The sequence below is a fragment of the Rhinolophus sinicus genome, linkage group LG09 (assembly GCF_036562045.2).
Source record: "Rhinolophus sinicus isolate RSC01 linkage group LG09, ASM3656204v1, whole genome shotgun sequence".
NCBI classification, from domain to species: Eukaryota; Metazoa; Chordata; class Mammalia; order Chiroptera; family Rhinolophidae; genus Rhinolophus; species Rhinolophus sinicus.
The window spans coordinates 48,164,041-48,191,876 of NC_133758.1; the positions used below are offsets into that span (position 1 = coordinate 48,164,041).

The 27,836-nt window shown below is 36.3% G+C and overlaps 1 protein-coding gene and 1 pseudogene across 1 annotated transcript in view; both read right to left on the reverse strand.

Annotated features, from left to right (window-relative positions):
* The window catches only part of L3MBTL4 (L3MBTL histone methyl-lysine binding protein 4), a 442,302-nt gene that overhangs the window by 310,753 nt on the left and 103,713 nt on the right, over positions 1 to 27,836 (reverse strand). Inside the window, exons 2-4 of the mRNA XM_019755692.2 lie at positions 21,557 to 21,636; positions 19,996 to 20,095; positions 7,743 to 7,791 (exon numbers count right to left, since the gene is read on the reverse strand). Coding sequence (XP_019611251.2) covers positions 7,743 to 7,791; positions 19,996 to 20,067 — 121 coding nt within the window. The 5' untranslated portion in view covers positions 20,068 to 20,095; positions 21,557 to 21,636. The remainder of the gene's footprint in view (positions 1 to 7,742; positions 7,792 to 19,995; positions 20,096 to 21,556; positions 21,637 to 27,836) is intronic.
* Positions 7,955 to 8,069, reverse strand: LOC141567037 (U4 spliceosomal RNA; annotated as a pseudogene).

Sequence of the window (27,836 nt, forward strand, 5' to 3'; positions counted from 1 at the left end):
CCAGCACAGAGTATCGCAACCTATCGGGGTGAGGGCAGTGTCACCACAGATGGTGGAATGGCACAGAGCAGGGAATGAATGAATCTGAAACAAGTATTGAGAGTATCTACCTGGGGGAGTAACCCAGAGTGGGGAGTTGGTTGGAGAAACAGTGGAGAAACCTGGTAGAGACCACTTTAATCAAGAAATCAAAGTAATCATCAGAAATGGGACTAATCAAAATCGTGTACCATGCGATCAGATGCCACAAGAACATAGCATAGTACTTCTGAGATATTCCCCCAAAAGATGCATAACTGGAATCTAATCATGAGGAAATATCAGACAAACCTAAAATTGGAGACATTTGCAAAATAACTGGCAACGTGTACTAGTCCAGAGAAGGCTGCTATTGGATTGGCAACTTATTCTCTAATTCAGGAAAAAAAAATTCTCGTATTGTACTTATAACTTTTCCATAAGTTTTATATAGTTTCAAATTTTTAAAAATGTATTTTAGAAAAGAGGAATGCTTTCACTCTACAGTGCTAAGAGAGCACAGGGAAATGAAGAAGCCATTTAAAATAGTCATATCAATGAATTAGCCCACAGTCCAAATATTTCACATGAAACAGTACAGGTTCAAATGAATACCGAAATGCCCCCTAAATAGCAGCTTTAATCTCAGTAGCAAAGGTAATTATGATGAACAAAGATCAAATATGCTTTAAAAGAGCAAAGCATGTCAGTGGAAAGAATCCTTTGGTTCAACCTCAAAATGCAACATGTCTCTGGTTTCAGGAACAGAAAGAAGACCTGCAGGAGTGGGGGGATGGGTGTTTTATGGGGCAGGGGATGGAGGCCACTGGCAGCATGGCCCTTAGAAAACTCTGCCAGACTTCACAGAGGTCTCCCCTGGAACTAAGTGCTGTTCGGTGACATTTTCTTTTGCTTAATCAATCTCAAAATCAGGGTACTTAGTCCCCTTTCCAGAGTCTGATACTCTTATTATCCACCAGGGACCTCTAATGAGAGACACAGTAGGATTTAGTGCTGCCTTTAGGTGGACTCCTCTATAGGACTGTTTGAGAACACAAATAAGCTGACGGCTTCTCAGCAAGTTCTTTAATGAAGTAGAAATTTTAATATGATACCTGCTTTCATAGTAAAGAATTCAACATGGCTCATAAAAGTGGTCTTTATAGAACAGGATTTATGAATACAGGTTCTTGCCCTATCTTTGTGCTTTATACAGTTTTATTACTGATACTGTCTACTGACTGACTCCAGGAAGGAAACAAATGTGCTCCTTTCCTTTGTGAGAGTATATATTCGCACCACCGTGAATTACCCACGAGAAACACAATACCACAAGGGGAGGTTTGGCAACTAAACCGATTAAATTCAAAGATTTGCTCCTATATAAATCAGTATCAGGAGCAAAGAAAGTATTTGAAAATGTACATTGAAAACTATTTGTTACATAGTATTTTTGTTAAAAGTGCATATGGATGCTTTAATTATTGAAATCCCCCCACAAAATGTTCATTACTTACAAAGAAGTCCCATTTATCCTCAGCAACAGTTTCATGGCTCAATGAAAATGTAATTTTTAGGTTCAAAATATCCAAATGCCTGAATATTTAACTGTGATTTAATGATAGTAAGTGCCATCTATAATAATAAGAACTGACGAAAGTAAATTGATTTGGTTTTCCCCTTCTGATATTGGTATCCAGTCTTAGGTAAGGAATTACCTTGGTAGGAATGAACAGATCACAAAGTTCAAAAAAGGCAGACTGAGATATAATTATTTTGCAAGAAAGTACTTCTGTCATTACATCCAGGAAGTAAACTTGTTACTTTAACAAAAGACACAAGGGATAATGCTCAAGGTGCCATCTTTGAGTCTTTTAGAATCACTAAATGAGCCATATGACCCAGCACAGAAACTACTCTCTGAAAGTAAGTTAAGCATTTATGAAAGCTGTGTTAATTCTTCTTTTGGCCATTTAGCTAATTAATACTTCAGTGCTTTAATAAATTATTACTGCAGCATACTAAACAATAGATCTTATCCACCGGACGGGTAATTTTTTGCCTTTAAAAGATGCTTACCTTAAGTGGAAGATATAGCCTAGTACCGTTTTTCCCCCAAAATAAAACTGGGTCTTATATTAATTTTTGCTCCAAAAGACACATTAGGGCTTATGTTCAGGGGATGTCATCCTGAAGAATCATGCTAGGGCGTATTTCTCGGTTAGGTCTTATTTTCGGGGAAACACGGTATATCACTGATTTTTTAAATACCAAATGTCCTATGATATGCTGAGGAAAAAAAGAGAATAGAGAGAAAAATACTGCAAAATAAAGAAAGCAGAAAAGATAATGAGGTTCTGAAGAAGCCAACTACTTGGGTAAGGTCAGAAGAAGAACCCTCCAGGCACAAGAAACAAGCTTTCAGACAGCAGGGTCTAGACTGTTTTATTTGGCTGGAGCAAAACAAGGAAGGGGTGTCAGGTTACAAGCAAATGCCAGTTGGTGACAGGCCTCTAATGATATTCTAAAGAAAGAATAGGAGGCACTCTACTAACAGAATTTCAGAGAAATTTTAGTTCGGGAAGAGCAAGTGTGAAAAGACTGAACTAAAAATTGACCAGGGACAGCTTGAAGTTGGGAGATTTTATTTGAGAGATATCAGGAAGGATGAATAAAGATGATAATTGGCTAGGCTCAGGGGTAAAAGAGAAGGAGGAGACAAGATGTCTCTAGGATTCTAGATTGACTGACTGACTACAAATTGATGATGGTATTACAGAATGAGGGACTACAGCAGAAGCAGACTGAGCAACAGGGAGCAAAGAAGAGCCCAGCTTTAATGTCTAAGCGAAATCTAAAGAGTGAGAAAAATAAGAGCATGGAAGCTTCCATTGGTTTGTGAGGCTCCTTATTCCATTCAATCAACAAAATATTACTGACCTTGAGGCACTGGTGAGCTAAACATGAATAGTTTCAGGGGAATGACTGAATGTAGATGCCAGCTGGTGGGGACAAGATGAGTTGATGGCAAGTGAGGAAATACGGTGACTGTCAAGAAATGTGGATGTTGTTAATACTGGTGACTTCTTGCCATGAAAAAACAAGATGAGAGACTATATGGTAAAAGAAATATGTGCAATGATAATGCAAAGTGATATTCTAGACTGATCTTGGAACAGAAAAAGTTCATTCGTAGAAAAACTTGGGAAAGCTGAATAAAGACAGCAGATTAGTGAATATTGATATACCGATGTTAATTTCTTAGTTCTGACAAATGCCGTATGGTCATATATGATACTAACATCAGGGGAAACGAGGTGAAGGGTATATAAGACTATCTCTGTACTATATTTGCAACTTTTCTCTAAATCTAAAATTATTTCAAAATAAAAGTTTACTTACAAATAAAAGAAATCCAAGAACAGATATTCTAACAATACCCTCCATTCCATAAAGTGAAGTTTTTAGTGTTCAGGAGTTTCTGAATTTATTTTTTTTAAATTGTCTGACTGTAACATGATTACTTACTAGGTGTAAAAAAAAAATACTTGGAAAATATACTCACAAGTTAGACATAACAATTATTAACATCTTTCTATTAATAGATACACAATTTTTTTCCAACCGTCAAGACGAATCTCCTGGGGTTTCTTTTTCCCTTAATATTTTATTTAAGCTTTCCCTCCCATGTAATTTAAAGTTCTTCCAAAGCACTTAAGTGACTACAGTTGTCTACATACAGTTGTAACCACAACGTTTTACCTATGCCAAATTTGTTGGACGTTTAGATTACTTTCAACTTTTCTCCATTTAAAAGTAGTACCATGAGTATCATATGCATAAATTGAATGCTCCTGCTTATTTCATTAAAAGAAATTCAAAAAAGTTAAGTTTCTGAGTTGAAGTTAATGTTAATTTAACACTGCTGATAAGTCCTATCAATATGTCCTCCAAAACAATGCAGCCAACTTCTACTCCCAGTACCAGCGTACTGAAAGCCAGTCTTCCCCATCACACCAGCAAGAGGTATTAGCTTTTTTAAAATTGTTCATTTAGTAGGTTAAAAATGCTCATCATTACTTTTAAATTTCTTTGTTCTCTAGTGAGACTGAATATATTTAATATATTTATTTTTACCTGTATATTCATTTCCTCTTTCATGAATTACCTGCTCATTACTTTTGCCTGTTTTTGCACTGAGATCTTGTGTATATGATTATTTTTTATAATTCCTTTATCTGTTATAGACCTTCTGTAGGTTGTAGTTGTGACAAATACATGCTAGTTTGTTATTTCAGTTTTAATTTTGTTTATTACGATGTTCTCTGTTGTACAGAATTTAATTTGTATGTAAACACATCTCGTTTTCCTTTATAATTTCTTCCATAAGCACCTCATTACCCTAACACTCAACCAAACAAATGTTACCATTAGTTAAAAAGAGCACTTAAAATTTAGAAGATGAAAAGCCAGATCACCTGTCCAGTTGAAGAAATCAGTTGTTTTTATTTTGGAGATTTCAAATGTAGAGGTCCGGGATTACACAGTGATTGACAACAGTAATTCTATAACTTCAAATATACATAATTATTAATAAATAATACTTATTGAGACAATCCTGCTCTTAAGGGTATCTCAGACAGCTGTTAAATTTGTTTGAATCACCAGGAATAATCTAGCTCAGAGAATTTCCAAAAGAACCAAAAAGAATTAATCTCAGCATACACCTATAGCAATAAAAATCTGGTTCAGGTAGTCCCAAAGGACACAGAGGCTATATTAAATACCATTAATACTTCAATTATTAGCAGATACTTTCCCCATACCATTTCTAAGCAAGATTCCAGTTTTTTCTACCTTTATTTTTAATAGCCACAAAGAAGGGACAATGTTACAGTAAAAAAACAAACAAACAAACAAAAAAGACACTAGTAAATAGAAAGTGCATAGGCTTTAGGACTTGCTAGATGGGGGGTCAAATACTATATCCACCACTAACTAGTTAAGTTTACCCTAAATAAATCAAATGGCCTCTCAAAGTTTCATCATCTGTAACACAGGGGTCAGTGTTAGTGGCACAGATTGAGCATTCAATAAATTATTTTGTAATGATTTCCAGAGAAATACCTTGTTTATTGTAAAATCACTATCAAGAATTGTTTTTCAATATAATTTTCTGTTCAAATATAAATATGTATGTGTACAGTTTTTGTTTTTCTTTTGATATTATTTTTGTTGTTGTTGCTCCAGACCATGCTTTTTATTAGTTTCAAGTGTATAAAGCAACATAACAGTTAGACATTTACATCCCTCACAAAGTGATAACAAAGCTACTACCCCGTCTGACATCTTATATAACTGTTACAATACCATTTACTATCTTCCTTATGCTATGCTCCACCTCCTGTGATGAGATATATATATATATTTAGTTATTTATATATATAACTAAACACCTGTATATTTAGTTATAAATGACATTCAATATTATTCTACTTCAGCTTCAGGTGTATAGCTCATTGGTCAGGCATCTACACAGTCTATGACGTGATCCCCCTGATAAGTCCAGTGCCCATCTGGCACCTTACTTGATCTTTACAACATTGTTGATTATACCGTGTTTCCCCGAAAATAAGACCTAGCCAAACAATCAGCCCTAATGCGTCTTTTGGAGGAAAAATTTACGTAAGACCCAGTCTTATTTTACTATAATATAAGACCGGGTATATAATATAATAATAATATAATAAATATAATATAATATAATACAATACAATACAATATAATACCAGGTCTTATATTAATTTTTGTTCCAAAAGCCATATTAGAGCTGATTGTCCGATTAGGTCTTATTTTCAGGGAAACACGGTATTCCCCATACTGTATTCCATATCCCCATGACTGTAATGTGTCTACTACTTTTCATTTCCTAATCCTTTCATCTTCTTTTGATATTATTTTTAAGACAAGGTAAATGACTAAATCTCTTTTGTTTTGCAAGCACCCTACAGAAAAGATTAAACTATTTCCAGGAACTATAGGAGGAAAAATCCTCATTATAACACTAGGACAATAGGCAATTTAGGGAATAGTTCCCTTTATCCCACTAAAAGTGGTAAAAATGTAAATTACTTCAAAAGCCCCTCCAATAATTCAGTTTTCATTTCAACTGGCAGTTTGTAGCATCTATATACAAAAACCAAATTTCAGCCTTCTTCTAAGCATTGGCTATGTTCTAGGGGGGAAAACAGCAACAACAATAACAGATTTGGAGAATAATAAACCAAAAGGTAAAAGTTTTGAGAATGGACCACTAAGTATAAAACAAATCTGACAATGGAAGAACAACAGCAAAAACTTACTTTCCATTAAAACTGAAAAACTATTTAAGATAAACATATACCTGGCTATAATAAAATTATAAATAATAAATTACTAAAAAGAAAATCTTAGTTTTGAAAACTGAACATTTTTAAATGGTTGGCCTAACTGCTTTTTTTTCTTTTTGTAGAATCAATGCTTCAACCATAGAATAAGAGAACCTAAAGCAATGTACATTAGTGTGAAAATACAGCTGCAGGGAAGAAACAACAACATATATACTAAATCACAACCTCTTTCTGAGAAGAAAAAAATGCATTTTAAAAAACCCTGCCTTTACAACCATGTACAGTCTAAATTTATTTCTGGAATTCCAGTATTGCATAATTAAAGTGTATTTCAATGGAGCTGAACATCAAGTTACATAATTATCAAATTACCACATTCTACTTTGTTTTTTGAGGAAAGAACATGATAGGATTGAGGGAGAGCAAAAGAGAAAAAGAAGTTTTAAAGGAGCATTTTTCTTAAAATAGAAAACAACTTTTATTTTTAAAATCATCTAAGTAGAAGACCACAAATTTTCTATATTGGGTCCCAAGACTAGGCAATACAAAAACCTCAATTCTTGTTTGTCATTTATTCCAAGGTATTTTTAGTTTTTTCCATTATTAAAAAAAAAAAAAACTTATTAAACAAACATTTAAGGTACTTTAAAATATCATTAGAGAAAAATTATCAAATTTATATACTTCCTTCCCGTGGAGAATAGCACAAATGTTAAACATTCAACTACATTTTACAGAAAATTTAATAACAGTTGGCTACTTATATAAAAATAATCACAAAATGTATGGAATACACATTCCAGGGAAACAGCATCTGCATTTGTTGATTTAAATTTAAAGCACAGGGAATTAGCTGAATATTAAAAAGCTGTTATCTAAAACCAATTGATGTATTAATAACCATAATGAGAGATATTCATTTTAGAGCAAATGTACAATTTCCTCTAAAACATGACTTCAATAGAAGAGTACAAATGCAATCCTTAGAAATTTAAACTAATCTGGGAAAAGCTTAAGCAAATAATTATAAATAAACTAAGTAGCATCTCTTATTTTCTTGTTCACAGGGAAATTTTACAAATCAAAAGTTGTTTTGCTTAAAACTTTTTTAAAAAGCAAATAAATAAGAGCTTCAGACTTTTTCTTGATGTACATATTTGAAAATCTTAGGTGACAGTGATAAAGTCTACAGAAGAGTACGTAACACACTATTGACAAATAATATTATTATTATTGACTTAAATTAATAAACTTAAAACAATTAAAGCTATCTAATAAGTTTCATTTACAAGTTGTTCATTGTGAACTAAAACTGTAAAGGGCGGTGCTAATTACCGTGACTCAAAGGAGCTGCACCGTCCCTCTTTTCTTCTTCAGCTTGCTCCTAGAACACAGAAAACATGGTTTAGACCATATTTTTGAGTCATTGTTTGAAACGCCAAAAACCAATTTTTCTGTCTGCAGAAAGCCAAGCCATGAAAACCACTATAATGAAGGGACAATGCACAGGAGCCAGTGCGCTCCAGGTGTGTGTGGAGGGGCACAAACCCCAGGAGGGGCACACCACAATTCATTCAAACATGGGAGGAATCTTTTTTCAATTAGCAATAATCGCGCCTCGGATAAACCTCATTGGCTACGATACTGCCACTGCGCAAAGCTAGGAATCTTTTTTTACTATCTTAATTCTTTGTTGGCTGACAGAGAGAGAGAGTAAGGTTCAAGACCAATTCATACTGAAGTTGACAAAAGGGTTTCCCTAATGGGATCCCTAGATCTGACAGTCACACAAGAGGCAGGCTGACGGGAGAGGCACATCCTACACCAGAGCCAAGCCCTCCTTCCAACCTTTGCTTTCAGCCTACTGGGATCTACTACAGTTTATAATGCTCAGTTAAGATAACATTATCTAATTTTAGCCAAACTGACCTTCATAGAATAGACAAATGACTTCAAAGATTCCAGGGAAGAAACCACAGACTGAATATGATGGACAATACAAGCAACCAATAAGAAGATGCCAGAGCTTCCCTCCATGGAGCAAACAATTCATCAGGCACACTCTCACAGCAATCTTCAAGGAAAGTTGACCATTTAACAAAGACTACTGTGTGAAAGATACAGTAGCAAAGAGTATTTGTTAGTGGGTATCCACTAACATAATTTTTTGGCCATACACAATGTGTGCCCCCTAAAACACTCATAATAACTGTACACTTAAAAGTTGGGGGACAGAGTTTCCAAGTGAAGGGTGTTAATGGGCTTTGAAATCACTTTTGGGAATAGAAATATGCAATACTTTTGATTAGGTCCCAAGAAAAACTGATTGTCATCACAGAAGGTGAAAATTCAGCAGCTGAAATATACAAAAACTTTTGCATAATTGATGGGTGATGCTGAAAAATCAGTATCATGATTTATTAAGTTTGCCCAGCAATCATTTCTTCAACTCATTCCTCTGTATCTTTGGGACGTATCTTTGTAAGTTATCACCAGGGTGACTGACTTTTCCCGCTTGTTCAGGATTAACTGGGCCACGGCACTTAAGTCCCACACCTCGGGGGTCCCCCAGTTCTAGACAAACCAGGAAGGTCAGTGATTCTAGATATGACAACCATTAAAACCAAACGTAAAATATAGACTTTAGATCATGGTAACACAAAGCTTTGAATCAAGCTTTCAAAAAGGAATCATGCATATTAATAGTGTGGTGAAAGCAAACTCGTTTTTAACTGTTAAAAAGTAACATTAGTTTCATTTCCATGTTATACATTTTTAGTTTCTTTGCAGTATATGGTTTTAAGGTACAAAATACAATTTGTATAGTAGTAAATCATATAATTTTCAAATAAACAATAATCCACATATATGTAGATGTGTGATTCAAGTTTCTTTATTGATGGGTTAAGCAAACCAACAAGTCTGAAGATGACTGTATCAGGTTGCCATTTGTCCATACAGCTATATTTAACTGAGTGTGATAGATTCCCTGAGATGCCTTCACTTGGTATCTTTCTGTACATATTATTTATTTCAGTTTTTGAGTTCATATGGTTCAAGTTAAAAACAAATTATACAGTGAAAATTTTCCTACATGTCCTCCCCCATCTGGCCAACTCATAATACTCCACTCGATAATCACTGTTATTAGGTTCTAATATACCCTTGCAAAGTGTTCATTACAAAAATACAAAGAAACATGAATATATATTCTTATTTTCTTGCTCTTGTATACAAAAGGTATCATATCATAATACTGTTTTCTATCTCTCTTTTCACATAACAAAGTACCTCAGAGATCCTTATGAGTTTACAAAGAGCATTCTTCTTTTTTTTATAGCTGCACAATATTACACTGAATGGATATTTCATGATTTATATAACTGGCTCCATATTTATGGATGTTTAGGTTGTTTCCTATCTGTTTTCCAATCATATAAAGCTTCAGTGAAAAACTAGCACATAAGTCATTGTGCAATGATATCTCTGGAATCACTTCTCAGAAGTGGAGATTTATGTTTCCTGCAGATAAGTACCACCAAGTCAGGTCCCACACAAGCTACCACACTGAACTGTCCCACAAGCCTCAGATCATGGCCTGTTTTCCCATTGCTCAGCTAAAAGGGTGTTTTATCAAATTTTTGGATTTTTGCCAAGATGACAAGTGAAAAATGATACCTCACTATAGTTTTAATTTGCACTTGTTTCATTATGAGGAAGTTGAAGATCACTGTATATTTAAAAGCCATTTGTATTTCCTTTTCTATGGAATATCTCCTTACATTCTTGGTCCAGTTTTCTGTTGGAATGATTACTCATCTTTTGGTCTTAATAAATCACAAAGATTAGTCCTTTCTCTACAATACGAGATGCATTATTTTTTCCAATTTGTCATTTCTTTTTATTTTTCTTATGATATTTTTAATATGCAGAGATTTTTGTTGCTTGTTTCACTTAACAAATGAAACTATACAACTTTTCTTTTATGGCTTCCAGATTTGAGTAATAGTTAGAAAATCCTTCTCAACTCCCAGACTGTTTATGTCTACTGTTTATATCTATTACAGTTACATGTTATTTCTTACATTCAAATCTTTGATAAATCTGAGGATATGGTGTGTACTAGGATATGGTGTGAGGTAAAGCCACACTATTTTTGCCCAGGTGGCCACTCAGCTGTTCCAAGACCACTAGTCCTTCTCCTCCCCATCAGTCTAGGATATGTGCACTACACACAACTCCATGTGTTTGCTCCTGCTTCCGGCTTTTCTCTTCTGCTTCTTTAGTTGATCTGTCTATCCTAGTACCAGTGCCACACTGGTTTAGTTTTTACAGCCTCCCGTGGCATTCTCGCCCCCTAAATGACAATACTACACTTCTATTCTCCCTGCACTACTCTGGGCTTGCCTTTGTCTCCCTGCCCCAGTGTCTCTTCCTGAGCACAACCCTCACTGCTGCTCTTCTGGGGTTCCATTCGCCCACCACCTGTGTCACTCACCCCCTCTACACCATCCAGTCCACTCTCAGTCTCACAAACATGACCACCAGTGGATCTATATCTCCCTTCATCAAAATTCAAATGTGCAGATCCAAAGTCCCCCTGCACAGCTTCATCTGGATGCCCTACAAGCTCCTGAAATTCAATAATTACAAAATAAGTTCATCATTTTATACTCAAAACCTCTTTTTATCCCCTGCTCAAAGTTCCCCGAACTCATTCTGCAGCCTCCTTCACCTACACTCCCACCTTACCAGCTTAATCTCCTTGGGGTGGGAGGGATTCTCAAATGATCCCAAGGAGCCACACATTGTAGAATCTCCTCCCCTGAGTGGGGGGTAGAACTTATCACGTGGGTCTAGACCACAAAATATGGCAAAGGTGATGGGATGGTCACTTCTCGATTGCAGTGCAATAAATGACATACCTCAGCTAACTGGAACAGGAGAGTCTCCTGCTGGCCTTGAAAAACCAGGCTGCCATGCTGTGAGATGGCCACATGGCAAGGAACTATAGAGCCTCTTGGAGCCAAGAGTGGCCCCTGCTTTACAGCCAGCAAGAAAGCAGGAATCTCAGCCCTACAACCACAAGGAACAGAATTCTGCCACCAACCACATGGGCTTGGAAGAGACCACTGAGATCCAGAAGTAATTCAGCCAGGCCAACACTTTAATTTCACTCTTTGGGACTCTAAACACAGACTCCATTTAAGCCATGCCTGTCTGTGTAACCTACGGAAAATGTGAGGTAATAAGAAATGGGTGTTTGAAACCTCTAAGTTTGTAGTAATTTGTTATGCAGAAATACAAAACTAATACACACCTATTATATTTATCCTTTAGGCGTCAGCTCGAGAAGCTTTCTTTGATCCTACTTCCTCCTCTCCCCTCCACCCATGCTAGGTTGGGTAGCCTTCTGAAGCCTGGAGATATTCTATACCAGGGTGTCCAAACTGCGGCCCACGGGCTGATCCATTTTTTATTGGCCCGCAGCAAATTCCAAAAATATATTTAGTTTACTTAAATAAACCAGGTGAGGCAATACATACTTCACCTCGAGTGAGTGGCCTGGTTGTTTGTGTATTTTACCGCATATGGCCCTTGGTGAAAAACATTGACAAAACTTTGGACACCTCTGTCCTATACAAATCTCTATTGTTGGGCCTACCACATTGCACTACCATCATCTGCCTTATTGGTCTTGCCTGCTTTGATGAGTTCACTGAAAGAAGACAATGTCTTAACATCTTTTATCCCCAAAACATAGCCTAACACCTAGTCTAGTTAAACAAATAACTGCTGAACGAAAGCATGAATGCAAATTAGTACAAAGTTATCATAGATATCTTAATGTAATTAATAAGATAGCATCCTGATAAAACGTACCATAACCCAGTGCTTCTCAAACTTTAACATGCATGTGAGCCCCCTGGGAATCTTGTTAAAATGCAAATCTGGATTCAAGAGGTCTGGAGTGGGGCCTGGGATTATGAGTTTCCAACCAGTCCCCAGCTGATGCCACAGCTGCAGGTCTGTGTGCCACACGATGAGCCGCATGGATGCTGTTTACCAGGCAGGGGGTGGGTGTGGGAAAGCAGTAATGCAATCCTACCCACCTCTATTCTACTGCATGTGAAATGGTGAGCTGAATCACATCTAATTTTCTATGGTAGCTCTTTACCCCAATTTCATCCTTCTTTACCCATTTAATAAAGGGAAATTTACATAATTTAAAATAACAAGTCTCTTCTCATAAAGGTTCTACTGCAAAAGCTGAAATGGTAAAAAGACACAGTATTCAAGAGTTGAGTATGTGAGCGCAACAGCTAAGGAAGCATTTTTATAATCACGATGCCATTCAAATATAAGAAATATATAATATATTGTATGTCACTCAGTTAGTGGATTAGGATGTTTGCTTGTTTGGTTCACAACTTTATTTGCTATTGAAATTCTGCCTGGATAGAAGAAATATACTGCTCACCAAAAAAAAAAAAAGAAAATTACCTCTCACTTCAGAGTTAAATTACCCAGGCTCATTATATCCATATGTGTTTTTTTCTTTTTTTTTCAGGTGGATCAAGGTTATAAATATATACACCAGAGATCATAATTTTGTATTTCAGAATAAACTTACATTTCTCTTATGATACACTGACCTCATTTTTTGAACAATTTTGCAAACAAAAAAGGATTTAATACAATAAAGCAGGGAAAATGCAGAATTTGGGGTCAGGTGACCTAAGGCCAAATCCCAACCCCACCCATAAAGTGCTATGTAACTGTGAACAAATGACATATATTTTCTGGACCTGATTTCTCTTATCTGTAAAATAAAGGGATTGGAATAATTGTTCTCCAAAGCTCCTGCTAGGTTTAATGTTCTTAGCTTCTGTCTGAGCTAATTAATTATTCCATAAAGGTAATAAATCCACAGTGCTATTAATGAAAAGAGAATTTAAAAAACAAAACAAAAGGAAAAATGAGCAGTTTTCCTAATCCTCCCAGACAGAACACTTATTGAAATCAATATAAATTGAGAAAAATGAAACCATTACTATGATTTCTCAGGTTTTGAACTTTAGTTCTAAAAAATGAAAGTAAAGCTTTAGGGGGGAAAACAAAAACAGTGCTCTGAAAAATGGAAGATAATGGTTTAAGGAACATAAAATAAGTCTTTGCTATGGTACATCCCCATTCTTCAATTTAAAATCCGTCATTTTGGAGGGGAGGACTATGAGATGGGAAAATCACCCAAATGGCTTCATGTTCTGTTCCCACCTGATGGCCCTGGAGGGCAACATATACTTCTACTACAAGTTACAGTGACGTTTTCTAATTAATCAGTGTCTACATTTCTCTATGAATTCCAATCAAGGAAGCAAAACAAAGGATTTTTCACCCTCTGATTTGTGCTTGGCAGTTCCAAGTCACCACTTAGAACTGGGAGGTAATGCCCACTCCTTTCCTTCACTGTCAGACCCGGGCCTTGGAGCAATGGGTGGCCCTGAAGCACCCTGCTCTTCCTCTTCCATAAGAATGGAGGGTTATATCTGTTGCCTTCATGAATCATACAAAACACGGAAACCCTATTTAATAACTGCAGTAATAAGCTACTATTGGCATTTCACCTGCTGCTTCAAGTCCACTTCTCAAATTCTCTTTCGGTCTGATCCAATGAGGGGTACAAACGGAAGATAAATGAAAAGATCCTTTCAGACACAAATTCAGGAAAGAATTACTTTCCACCGCCCTACTGGTATTTAGATGCAGACAGGGAGAAGAAAATTTTCTCATTTTGTTAAAATATTCAATAATATAACTACAGTCGCTGAATGAAATCCCTCTATAGTATTTTTTATTAACATGTTTTTTTATTTTCTGTATTTTATGACGCTTTGACTCTTGGGGGCTTTTGGACAGGGGCGGGATTGTTCCTCTCAAGGAGAACTAGTTCCTAGAACTAGCAAACAACTTGCCTGTGGTCATGCCTTTGATATGCAAACCACCAATCCTGAGTCCACACCCCACTCACCTCTTTTTATCAGGCTCTTGCAGTCTGGGACACTGTCCTCCCGCCCTGAACTATCCCAGGGCCAGGTACTAGACACACAGAGAAAGCGCCTACAGCCAGAGAGCATGGAAATTATTCAAACCATTGAACCCTAAACCTGCTTACCTTGCTCACCCTGCCTTGCCCATTCCTTCCTATAAAAAACACAGTAAAGGCCTTTGCCTACATTTTCCCCTCAGTCCTTCTACCTCCGGACTGATTCTTGACCTGCCCCATATGGCCCCGCATGGTGTGATATGCCCCCTCCTCTTGAGAAATGTGAGTAACAAACTGTCTTTTCAATAGTAGTTGTCTCTTGATCTGTTAGTCTCGTTATACCTGAATAAAAACAAAATCATAGGTATATTTTAAAACACTATTTGCTAAGACTCATACAAAAAACATAGAGAAAAAAAATCTAAGAAAGCTTTATAAACATCTTCTTTCTATGATTCCTCCACATATACTCGTAAATGAATTATATTGGTGGATGCAAACTGTTATCAGTCATGTGTGGGGCAACAAAACAATAAAAAACAAACAAACAAACAAAAAAACAACCTTAGTACTACTGAAAAATAAGAAACTAAAATAGTCCCACCCTAAACATTTTCTCAACATCTATTTAAGGATATTATAAAATAGATTTCATTACACTATGCCCAAGTTGAAGGCAACCATGTCCCCCACCCCATCAGTACATCAAGTCTAGTGGCCACAACATCAAGTATAACTTCCTCTGCTGTGCCTTCAAGACCTTCTAATCTCAGCCACCCAGGTCCACCCTAGTCATCTGACTATTGCTTATGTGCCATATCTTTGGCTTATTGAAGTCGAAAGGCCCTTAAGGATCTTCGAATCTAAGACTCTTGTTCTATAGACAAAGAAGCTGAGCCCCAGCCTGGTGAAGGACTTGTCCTTGGTCACAGAACTCATTATCACCAGAGCCAAAGACTAAAATCCAAATATTCTGACCTTCAACCTAATGATCATTTTACAAAACTGCCAAGAACAACATCTGCTCGGTCAGACAAGTCATTATAATCTCATCATATATCACACATGTTATATTTGCTTCCGTCCCCGTACCTTTGCTCATGCTGCCTCCTTGACCCTGACGATCCCTGCTATGACCCTTACACTTTCTTACTTCTCAAGGTTCGCTGCCTAGAGAGCACCCAGATGTTAAAATGCAAGTAAGTTCTATTCTCGTATTTTATCAGGTTAGATTTAAGAGCCATTTGTGACAACAGCATTAAATATGCATTAGATAAATATTTTTATTTATTAAATAAATGAAATAAAGCATTAAACATGCACATCTCACGTACTCTTCATACTTCAAGACACGAGCCCCTAGTGATCCCAGCCTTTCTCTGAAGGCCAAACATGCCTTGCAGCACTAATGTCCTTTGTACTCAGTTGTATGCATTACTCTAATCTGGCGCTCTTTTCTTCAGTAATACTCGTTAGAGAATAAATAATGTCATATTTCTATTTCTCAAAGTGCATATTCACTAATTAGATATAGATTCATAGATTTTAAGAGGTTCAGAGGGAGAGGAAGAATGGTTGCTAACATTTATTCAGTATCAGATATTTATATACACAATTAGAGACCATGTATTTCATTTTTGTACAGTTAAATAAAATTTCCTTTTTTTTTATTTGGGAAACTTGCAATTTATGTAGGAAATGTGAAATTTTACAGCCCACATATGCTTGGGGTTTTATACCCAGAACACCCACATACACACCAAACATCTATGAAATCAAGTTGAAAAAAAAAAAAAGCTTAGTTTCTCCATTGCATGTGATTACACTTTGCCAGTCAATTCTAAAGGTGGTGGGTGGAAAGGCTAGCAACTGGCACCCAAAAATGACAGTTGTCTTTGTTTTGGATATTGTGCAAAAGCATAATTATGTGAAGGAGTCTAACAGGAGCAAGGGAACCTCTCTTCAAGACTGCAGCAGTGCTCCCTAGACCAGCGTGGTAAACGGAAGTTCATCCACAGGGTAGATTTTAACAAACAAAGATGTAAAACATACAAAAATCCCTAAGGAAAAAAGGCACTCTTGCAGATGCTGTTACAGAAAATATAAACTGGCATCACCTCTTTGGATGATGATACGAAAGGCTTATCAAAATTTTAAATGCACATATTCTTTAATACAGTAATTCTGATAAGATTTAATCTATGAATCAAGTATAAAATACACCAACATATATGAGTGAGAACATTGGTTGTAATATAGTGTGTAACAACAAAAAATAAAAATCACCTAACTGTTTATTTACAGTAGGGCACTGTTTAAATAAATTATGTTACAGTTACAAAATGAAATATTAATACTACACACTATTGAAGACAAAGACAAGGTCTGAATCTCCATGATATACCTGCTTAAGTGCAAAAAAGGTAAGATACATAACAAGAAGCATAGTGTAAGCCTATTTGGGATACGTGTATACATGTATGTAGGCATTATGTATGCATTATGTGTGTGTAATATATATATGTGTGTGTATATATATGTGTGTGTGTGTATACACACACACACACACACACACAAACATACATAGCTTCCTTTTGTTTTTTATTCCCACATAGATACACAAGAAAATGTAAACAGTGGTCACAACCTTAGGAAAAGACTTGGAGTTTATCATGTGTGTAAGTGCGTATACAGAAAATTTGCATTCTTTTTTTAATACCAGTCTGTATTATTTGATTTTTTTTAACTATGTGCCTGTATATTGAAAGATATAAATATATTTTTTATTTTATTTATTTTTTATTTATTAAATTTATTGGTGTGGAAAACAGTACAGAGGTTCCAAATAAACATTTTCTAAATTCTATGAAGAAATACAGAGAAACTATTTGCCCAGGAAGACATTCATCGGCAGATATTAAGATCAGCATCTGAAAATTAATAGACATCCAAGATATAAATTACTGTCTCAAAAGCAGATGTTTAGAAAGCACCCAACTGTTCATTAGTTTGATGTTTCATGTGCTTAATCTGCCACTGCTATTTTGCTTGGTTGACTGGAAATGTCACTTGTAAAATCATAAGGGTAACATAGAAAGTGAAGGACGTTACTGACATTTCAATCAAAATTCAAACATGATTTTAGTGATTGAACTCAAACAAGATCAAACCCCTTTCTCTCCACAGTGAATGCGGCCACAGAGGTGAACCTGCTTTCTGTATTAAACTATTAAATTTACCTAATGAAAATGGACATTGTAACTGCCAAAGAGCCCCAAACTGACAGTGCAATGCAGAATTCATCCTAAATGCACATCTTTTCAATTATCCTATGTGAACATCCTTTAAAATAATGATATGTTCAAAACAGCTCAAAACTCAAATTAGTAATATGGTCCTTTGAAATGTCATTTGCTTACTATTGATCAAAAAAGTCGATTTGCATGAAGATGCCATTAAACACCAGGAACATCATTCAACAGATAGTTTTAGAAATCCAGCCAAGCAAGGAGCCATGCTAAAATAGCACCTAGATAAGTGTTGAGCACTCTGGAGTTCAAAAAAGGGAAAATCGCAATGTGGGACTGCATAATGGTAAAAGCATCAGCATTAAGTCAGAAACCAAGTTGGGCTATAAGAGAAAACTGGGATTTGTGGCAACAGAGAAGAGACAGGTTAAATGTTAATGTTGTAGGGCAAGATAACCGAAGGGTTGAGACAGGGAAGTCATCATTTAAAGAGAAATGATACTAAGAAAAGATAGAAAAATATATTGGATAGGAAGGGAGAGGGCCTCAAATATTACACTAAAACATTTCATAAATATGCAGCAGCCATTATGGACTATAACTATAGCACTAATAATAGGTAAGATACGTGTATGTCTAGCTATTTCTCTAGGACAATGGTTCTCAAACATAAGCATGTATCCAAATCACCTGGAGGGCTTGGTAAGCTATAAATTGCTGAGCCCCACCTCCAGTATGTCTGATTCACTAAGGTCTGGAGGATTTGCATTTCTAACAAACCCCCAGGTGATGCTGATGCTGCTGGTCCAGAGACTACCACTGGAGAAGCATTATCCAAAAATAACTTGGAACACATCAAACACCCTGTCTCCCCAGAGGGCATGACGCAGCAATCCAGAAGTGCTGAGAAGAATGGCATCCTCACATAACTTGAGACAGATATAGGCCTTCCTAAGTCTGTTCCAAGTCACCTTAGAGAGCAAGCGCTCTGGGATACATTTAGGGCACTCCAATCTGATGGAACTGGTCAATGAGATAAAACCAATCTGGACCACAAGGGGAACTGGACCTCAGCCCCACATCAACCGCTGACCCTGAGGAAACAGCTCTATAGCTTGACATTTAATGTCTCAAAACCAAGCACAATCCACATTATCGCTTGACATGTCTCATTCAACGTCTGTCTGGAGTTCATCAAACCACTCCTAACTTGGCACTGAACCACAGAATGTGCAACACTGTGTTATTTCACCAACTGTAATTTGTAAATTTCTAACCACAACCCACATGAAGACCCCCAAATCTACACCCAAATTCATAATAAGAGCCCATGAGAGGGTCACAATGAGAATGCTCTAATGACCCACTAATCCCAAAACAGTCACCACAGAGGTCCCTTGTTCACTTCTGCGCACCTTGAAATTTGTAGGAATACAAAAAGTTGTCATAAGGAAACAGCACAGGTCACCAGAAGCATGATGCGTATTATAACCTCTAGCTGTTGAGATGTCACTGTGAGGTGTTTTTTTAGCCACGATTAACATTTAAACAGTAGACTCTGAGTAAAGCCGATTACCCTCCACAATACGGATGGGCCTCATCCGACCACTTGAAGGCCTTATGAGAAAAAAGACTGACCTCACCCAAGAAGGAGGAATTCTGCTTCCAGACTGCCTCTGGACTCAAGACTGCAACATCAACTCTTTTCTGTCTCCAGCCTGCCAACCTGCCCTGTAGAGCTGTAGATTTCAGACTTGCCAACCCCCATGATTGCATGATTGCATAAGTCAATTCTTTAACATAAATCGGCCTCTCTCTGTCTCTGTTTCTCTCTTCATATATATGCATATAACATATATATATATATATACACACACACACACACATACACACACACGTACATATAATTCATCATTATCAAACAGAGACAGAAATTGTGAACAGTGATTGTGACAGGACTGTCAACTACTCCTACTAGTTCTGCTTCTCTGGACAACCCTGACAAATGCAGCCCTCTAGAGTTCACAATCTCCATCCCATACTTGGCAATGATCAATGACCTCTATTTTTCTAAAAGAAAAAGTTTCCTTTCACTTTTAAAATGAAGACTGCCTTTTAAGATATGCTAGACTGTAATGATACTTATATTCTATACCACTATACATAAAACTCAACCAACCAGTTTGGAGTGACTGAACAAACACCTCCACTGTGGTATACACTATACAAATACAGTGTGATTTCCCACAGTGAGCAGAAACTATAAGAAAGAGTCTAGGAACTGACATCTTACCAAGCATCCATCCTGATTCAAATGCTCTTTGGAATCCATACTAAGCTTCCTCTTCCTGCTGGGCTGTTTCATTGCCACTTTAGCACTCCTCAGTGTCTTTCTGCAAAACAGTGCCATATAAAAAGTTGAGAGGTTTTTTGGTTGTTGTTTTGTTGTTTGTTTTTTAAATAGACTTTATTTTATAGAGCAGTTTTAGGTTCACATCAAAACTGAGTGGAAGGTATATAGTGCTCCCATATTACCCACACACATATGCCAACTGTCCCCACTATCTACATCCCCTACCAGAGTGAGACATTTGTTACAAACAATGGACCTTCACTGACACATCATTATCACCCAAGCCCATAGTTGGCACTAGGGTTCACTCTTGGTGTTGTATATTGTATGGATTTGGATAAATGTATAATGACATGTACCTACGATTATAGTATCACACAGAATAGTTTCACTGCCCTAAAAATCCTCTGTGCTCTGCCTATTCCTCCCTCCCTCCCCCTATAACCTCTGGCAACCACTGATCTTACTGTCACCCTAGTTTTGCCTTTTCCAATATGTCATAGAGTTGGAATTACACAGTATGTAGCTTTTTCAGATCGGCTTCTTTCACTTAGTAACATGCATTTAAGTTTTCTCCATGTCTTTTCATGGCTAGATAGCTCATTTCTTCTTTTTTAAGATTTTTATTAAAATATAGCTAACAAAAAACAAACAAACAAATAAAATATAGCTACCGTACAATATTATATTATTTCAGGTGTACATCATAGTTATTCAACAGTATCTACCTGGCACTATACACAGTTATTACCATATTACTGATTATATTCCCTATGCTAAAGAAGTGATCACCATAAGTCCAGCAACCATCTGACACAATACCACGCTATCACGATATTACTGACTGCATTTCCTATGCTGTATATTACACCCCCAAGACTTGTTTTATACCTGGAACTCTGAACCTCTTATTCCCCTTTATTCCCCCCTTTTTTAATTTTTCAATTACAGTTGACATTCAGTATTATTTTATATTAATTGCAGATGTACAGCATAGTGGTTACACACTTATACAATTTAAGAAGCGATCCCCCTGACTAGTCTGGTACCCACCTGGCACCATACATAGTTCTTATCATATTACCGACTATATTCCCTACACTTTATTTTATATTCCCACGAGGTGAGAGGTTTTTGTCCCTTTAGAATCACAAAAACAAATCAAGAAACATGCTTTCAATACTTGTAATTGGTTGCCATAAATACCCTAATAAATTAGCTGATATAAGAACTGCACTGTTGTTTCTATGTTGTCACCCCAATAAACTTTAATTTAAAAAAAAAGAACTGCACTGTTGATTTTATAGCTCCTAGTATAATAATGAATGGGGAAAAGAGATGAGTATTCTACCTCATCTAGAATTTATATCAAAAAAACAAAACAAAGAAACAGGTATTATCTTTTTGTTCTTATCTATCATGATTTTTTTTTTATTTTTTACTTAGCTGATCTAAGCAATTGGGTTTTGTTGCAATCTGCCTGCACAGCTTCTGTACTCACATGATCTGACTCTCCAGAAGTGTCAAAGCCAAGGTATTCTTGGTAAGAGGTCTTAATCATATAAGGCATAGCACAGCAATCTGGAACAAAGAAAATAAAACAAAACTTACCAATCCAAGTTATCATGACCATTCTTCAGTACATTAATAAACAGTAGTGGGTATTCTTTAAAAAGCTATTTGGACTGAGTTTTTTGATAGAGCAGGTTAACGGCTTTGGAGAAACAACCACTGGTACTACACAAGTGCCATTGGAGTTATAATTCAAAAAGTCATTTGTTCACTTTGAATACTTTTAACTACAATCAACATGTAGTTTAAAATTAAGTTTAATGATCTAAGTCATCTATTGTTTCCAGTGTTTTAGAATCATATATCCAACTTTTTCCCTGATATTTCCACCTAAACAAATGATCTTAAATACTACCAACTGAATACATTCACAACTGAGCGCATCATTACCCCTCTCACTGCCTCCCAGTTCTACTCTCTTCCTAGTTGGCACTAATGACACCATTGGCCACCCATTTTCCATATCTGCCCCTTACAGTTGCTCAGACTGTGCACTGCACAAGAGCACCAAGCCCAGGGGCAAATGGAAACTGAAATCCACCCTGGGTTCTGCACGCATGCCATTTCTCATGCCACAGGGTTACTACATCTGCCAGGAAGAAAATGCATCTTTTTCTAATTCAAAGACACCTTTCTGAGCTAATTGCAACTCTGACTTTACCTGAGCCAGAGACCTAAGAGTTACCATCATGTCATCCTTTCATCCTTTACATCACACCTCATACTCTGTCACCAGGTTCTGCTGATGTTTAATGTACTAAATATTTCTTGAGTTCATCTTCTCCCTCTATTCTTATTAACTCCCTGACCACCTCCAATCATATGCTGCAGTCAATCCACAGGTTTTGCAGTCCTTTGGAACACTGCAGGCCTGCAGCTGCTCGGTCCTGTACTTTGGTGGTCCCTCAGCCTCGGAATACCCTCCCTATTACCAACCTTGCCCTTTTCAGCCTCTCTAACTCTTACTTATTCTTTATGATTCAACTAAAAGAGACTTCACGTCCTTGAGGAAAGGCTTCCTTGCTTACTTTGTGCTCCCAATGGACTAGGTGTATCTTGCCTAAAATTCACTGTACCCGTACTTACCTTCGCCAAGCATTCAACAGTTTATACTACATTTTTTATTTGTAGTATGTCTCCCTTTATTAGACTGTAAGCATCCTGATGACAAGAATTGTGAATCACTGATCCTTATTTTCCATTGTCTAGACAGTACTTGACTCACAGCCGATTCTCAGTATGTGTTTGTGCCCCTGAACAGCATAAGCATATCTATGAATTACAGAGACGCCTCAAAGCCCCTGAGTCCAATGGATATTAGCTCTTCATCCACACATTACTCCTTTCAGAATGCTGTATGACTCGAGTGAGCATAGGTCTCAAACTGAACAACTCCTTCCCTTTTTCTTTCATATGTAAAACAAACAAACAAACAAACAAACCACCCACTTCTTCATATCCATTTCCTTCTAGCCAGATGATATTAATGTCCTTAAGACAGGCACTTACCTACCAAATTCAATAACATCACATTCACTTTGTAGAATGCAAATACAATTTATCATGCCTAGCTCCTGGTAACACTCTGAACATCTATGCAAATGAACAGCCTAGACTTGATGCCGTTAGCAAAGTATGACTGCATACATAAGCACTGCCAAGGCTGGCTTGCATTTCACAGCTAATAATACCCCATGGCTTGTCAAACTGAAATCATCTGGCTATTGAAGGTTTTTCTCCTCGTCATTGAAGTGATCTATTTGGCTAATTTCTGGTAATTATCTCAATAACTCTGGCTTTTTAAAAAAAACACACAAGAAATCCTGAATTTATATTATGTATTGGGGAAAAAATGAAATTATTTTACACTAAGAAGTTTCAAAATACAATTTAGTAACAATTGAATTCCCTTTAGACATAGAAATAACAAAACAGCAATACTAACAGCCCATATAAGATTTTACTGCCAGGCAAAAAAAGGAATCAAATACAACATTCCATCAAATATAATACAAGGGAGGTGGATGATACGTAGATGATGCTAGCTAGCTAGCTGGATAGTTGGTAGACAGGCTGACATAGAGACAGACTGGCAGGGAAGTTTTATATAATTCTTTCAAATGTTAATTCACAGGATGTGTTCTAACAAACCAATTAGAATGCTTATTTTGATATACATTCAACCTGATATTCTTGGCACAGTATTAAAAGATATACATTATTCTGATTGTCCATGATACATTACGTACTCCCAAGGGGGCTCTAAATGTCAAGTCAGCCACATGCCTCCTTGCTGAGTTTTGAAGAAACTTAAAAATTTGAGAGCCAAGAAAGAATAACATCAGCTTCTAAAACACATTATAGAAACATATCATCTAGGGGAAGTAAGGGTGAACAGTGGCTGGGCAGAGGTGCACCCCAGTATACTTTGGCTTTGTAACAACACCTAAGCAATAACTATAATAGACAAGATTATTTTTAAGTGATTTTAATTAAATAACCTTCTAAGTATATTTTATATTTTAAAAACCAAGACTGATAAATATATATATAAACGATTCACATTTCTGCAGAAAATTTGGAAATAGTGCATTGATTTTGCAAATTAATCCTCTTAATCAGGTTGATTTCCCTTCATGGTTAGTAGAATTTTGTTTGCACATTGCCAAACATCTGTCTTCCTGACCTTCTAATTAAGCAGATAAATTAGATTGTTATTTAGAAAGCATATGAACAGTTTCAATACTTCAAATTAAAGAAGTCTATAAATAAAAATAATGCACTGTCTGCCTATGTTCAGTTGCTTTTTGGTAATTCTTTCAAAAATATTTATTGATCACCTATTATCATCAAAACAGTCACAGGTACTCTGCAGAATATAAGGATGATTTATCAGATATTCTAGAAAGGGAGATAAATAAAGTAGCCATATGGCCGGGATAACCCAGGATAGTTCTGCCTTCTGCCTCCCATCCTGCATAATTATTAATATCACTGCCTTTCACTCCTCAAAATGTTCCAGTTTAAACAATAAATCATATAGTTACTGTATGGATAAGACATACATAAATTAACAGGAAATATAATGCACGCCATTAAAGAAATACAAATGGGTAATTCACAGGGTGTTCACTGGAGGGAGAATATGTCCAACAGATTATAAAATGCAATATGAAGGGATATTTCAGCTACTTCTAGGATGTTGCATAGAATTTAAAGTGAACTTAGCACCAAAATATTGAATATAAATATCTGATTATTACATTGATTTCCCACTGTTTCAAAGATGTTACCAGGCTAAAACTTATTTATCTAGTTGATACTCAATGTTAATAATACACAGTAGTGGGAGTTTTTAATAAATTAATAAGTGATTACAATTGAATGCATTTTGACAACTTCTGCATGAATTACTGCTCCCTCTTAATAGCTCACATTACCTGAATTCTCTTATACAACCTGTCATAGCCATAATTTCTCTACATATAGACTTTCAATTAATACTTTTTAATACTTGTGACAACATAACATTTTTAAAACCATTATCACCTCCATTTCACAGATGAGGAAACACTGAGAAGCTAAGTAACTCGCCCAAGGTTACACAACAAATAAGTACCCAGGGAGTACAATTCGAGAGCCCTTCCTTTAAACACCACGCTATGCCGTCAGTTTAGTTATACGAGACTTAACCATTCAGGTACATTAACCAAACTCTTTCCACATACAAGGTTCTAAGTAACAAACTGATACTAAAGTTCCTGTGAGAAACCACTGTCCCTCATGCAGAGATTATCTCCATAGGTTTTTGTATTGTCACTTTACTTACATCAGAGCAGCCACCTACTCTCATATGAAAAAAAATAATGTTAGCTTAGTATATATTTTGGAATCTTAACAAATGAGCAGCAATCATGTATTACTGTGTACTGATATGTCTTAAACAATGGTTCATCATAATGGCACAGGAAATCCCAAGATTCAGGGCCCAAAGGGTACCATGTAGGGTTGTCTGAAACACAAAAATGTTATAAACAGTTACTTGCTAGATATATCTTCAAATCTGACTCCTTTCTGTCACAAGTGCACCTATAATAAAATCGGATAATCAGAAATATTTCTGTTCTTCTTCCTCCCCCCCTCCTCCTCCGCCTTCTTCCTCTCTCTCTCTTTCTCTCTCTCTCTCACACACACACACAGACACACACACAGACACACACACACACACATTATAGCAGAAGTACCAAAGATATAGGTCCCAGGGAACATGAACATAGTAGTAAGTGTGATAAGTCTATTTTAAGGCCTACCTGTCCGAATTCTTTCTAGAACATTTTACACTACACTCAGAAGTATCTCGTAGTTAATACAAATTAACATTTCTCTCTATCTCCTTATCAGACAGTACCTCTTAAGTGATTTGATCCACACTGAGGTCTCCAAACTTAAGCCAACTAAGTTTCTAAAAATTCATTCTTGAGAACTTCCTGCCAAGATGGCATTGTATATTGTTGCTTTGAGACACCCCTTTGCTCTAAACAAAGAACAAAGTCATTAAAATATACACCAAATAAATTTTATTAACCAGCAGCAAGTTAAACACAAAGTGGCAAGTGAGGCTAAAGCTTTGAGTCTGGTGGGCTCCAAAGCAAGAAAAAGGCAGAGCAAGTTAGGAGTCAAAGGGTCAAACAAGACGGGTGTTAGAGCCAGGTTTACCCTTGAAGCAAAGAGGTGGCAGAAGGCTCCACCAATCATGAATGGAAGCCAAACTGAACTTTGGCCACAAATGCCTGGTGCTGTAGCTATAAGTCTAAGATTTCAGGAATAGCAAACATTAATTCCTCACCAGGTGGGCCCCAGGGAACTAGGCAAAAGCAACCACAAAAACCACAAACCCAGGGGAAAGTGGGCACATATAGATGAGAAAACAAAGTCCTCCCACTCAAAGTGTGTTTGCAAGTCAAAATTCAAAACTACACAAAGAAATCAAGTGCTAAAAAGACAGTCAATAGAATCAGTTTCTGGGGGAAGAATTCAGTCCTAATGAAATTTAAGTTACAGAAAATACTGATCAGTTTTATACTAAATAAAACTGAAAGCAGCAAAGGAACAAGACAAACAAACAGAAACTCATAGACAAAAACAACAGCATAATGGTTACCAGAGGGTAAGGGGGACAGAGGGATGGCAGAAGAGGAAAAAGGGAATCAAATATATGGTGATGGAAGAACTGATTCTGGGTGGGGAACACACAATGTGATATACAGATGATGTATTACAAAATTATACACTTGAAACCTATAAAATTTTACTAACCAATAACCAATCTCATGCCAATCAATTTAATAAAAAATAGAAAATACTAATCAATATTTTTCCTTTTTAATTAAAATTTATTGAGGTGACAATTGCTAGTAAAATTACATAGATTTCAAGTGTACAATTCTATAATACATCACCTATATATCACATAGTGTGTTCACCACCCAGAGTCAGTTCTCCTTCCATCACCATATATTTGACCCCTTTTACCCTCTTCTACCACCCCTTTCCCCCTTCCCCTCTGGTAAGCACTAAACTATTGTCTGTATGTATGAGTTTTTGTTTCTTTATTTGTGTGTCTTGTTCCTTTGTTGCTTTCAGTTTTATATCCCACATATCAGTGTTCTTGACTTTTTCTGTGTGATTTATTTCACTTAGCATAATAATCTAAAGATCCATCCATGTTGTCACAAATGGCACTATTTCATTTTTTCTTATGGCAGAGTAGTATTCCATTGTGTACATATACCACATTTTCTTTATCCAATCATCTATCAACGGACATTTTGGTTTTTTCCGTGTCTTGGCCACCATATATAAAGCTACAATGAACATCGGAGTACATATATTTTTAAATAAATACGTTTAAGATGCTCAAACAAATAAATGAAGAAAAAAAATCCCTAACAAGTGAACAAGAAATTATGAACAATAATACAAGTAAAACAAATATAGTTGGATATGAAAAAGTTAAAAACCTTTTCAATTTAAAGTGTAGTCAATAAGATAAACAAAACCTGATGTACTTATAGCTAGACAAACCAAGAACAAATAGGTAAGATTTAAAGTACTAAAATCAGAATGACAAAGGTTACATCAGTAATGATTTTAGAAATCAAAAGGATTATAAGGGAAAACAATGAAAACTGTATGCTGACAAATTAGAT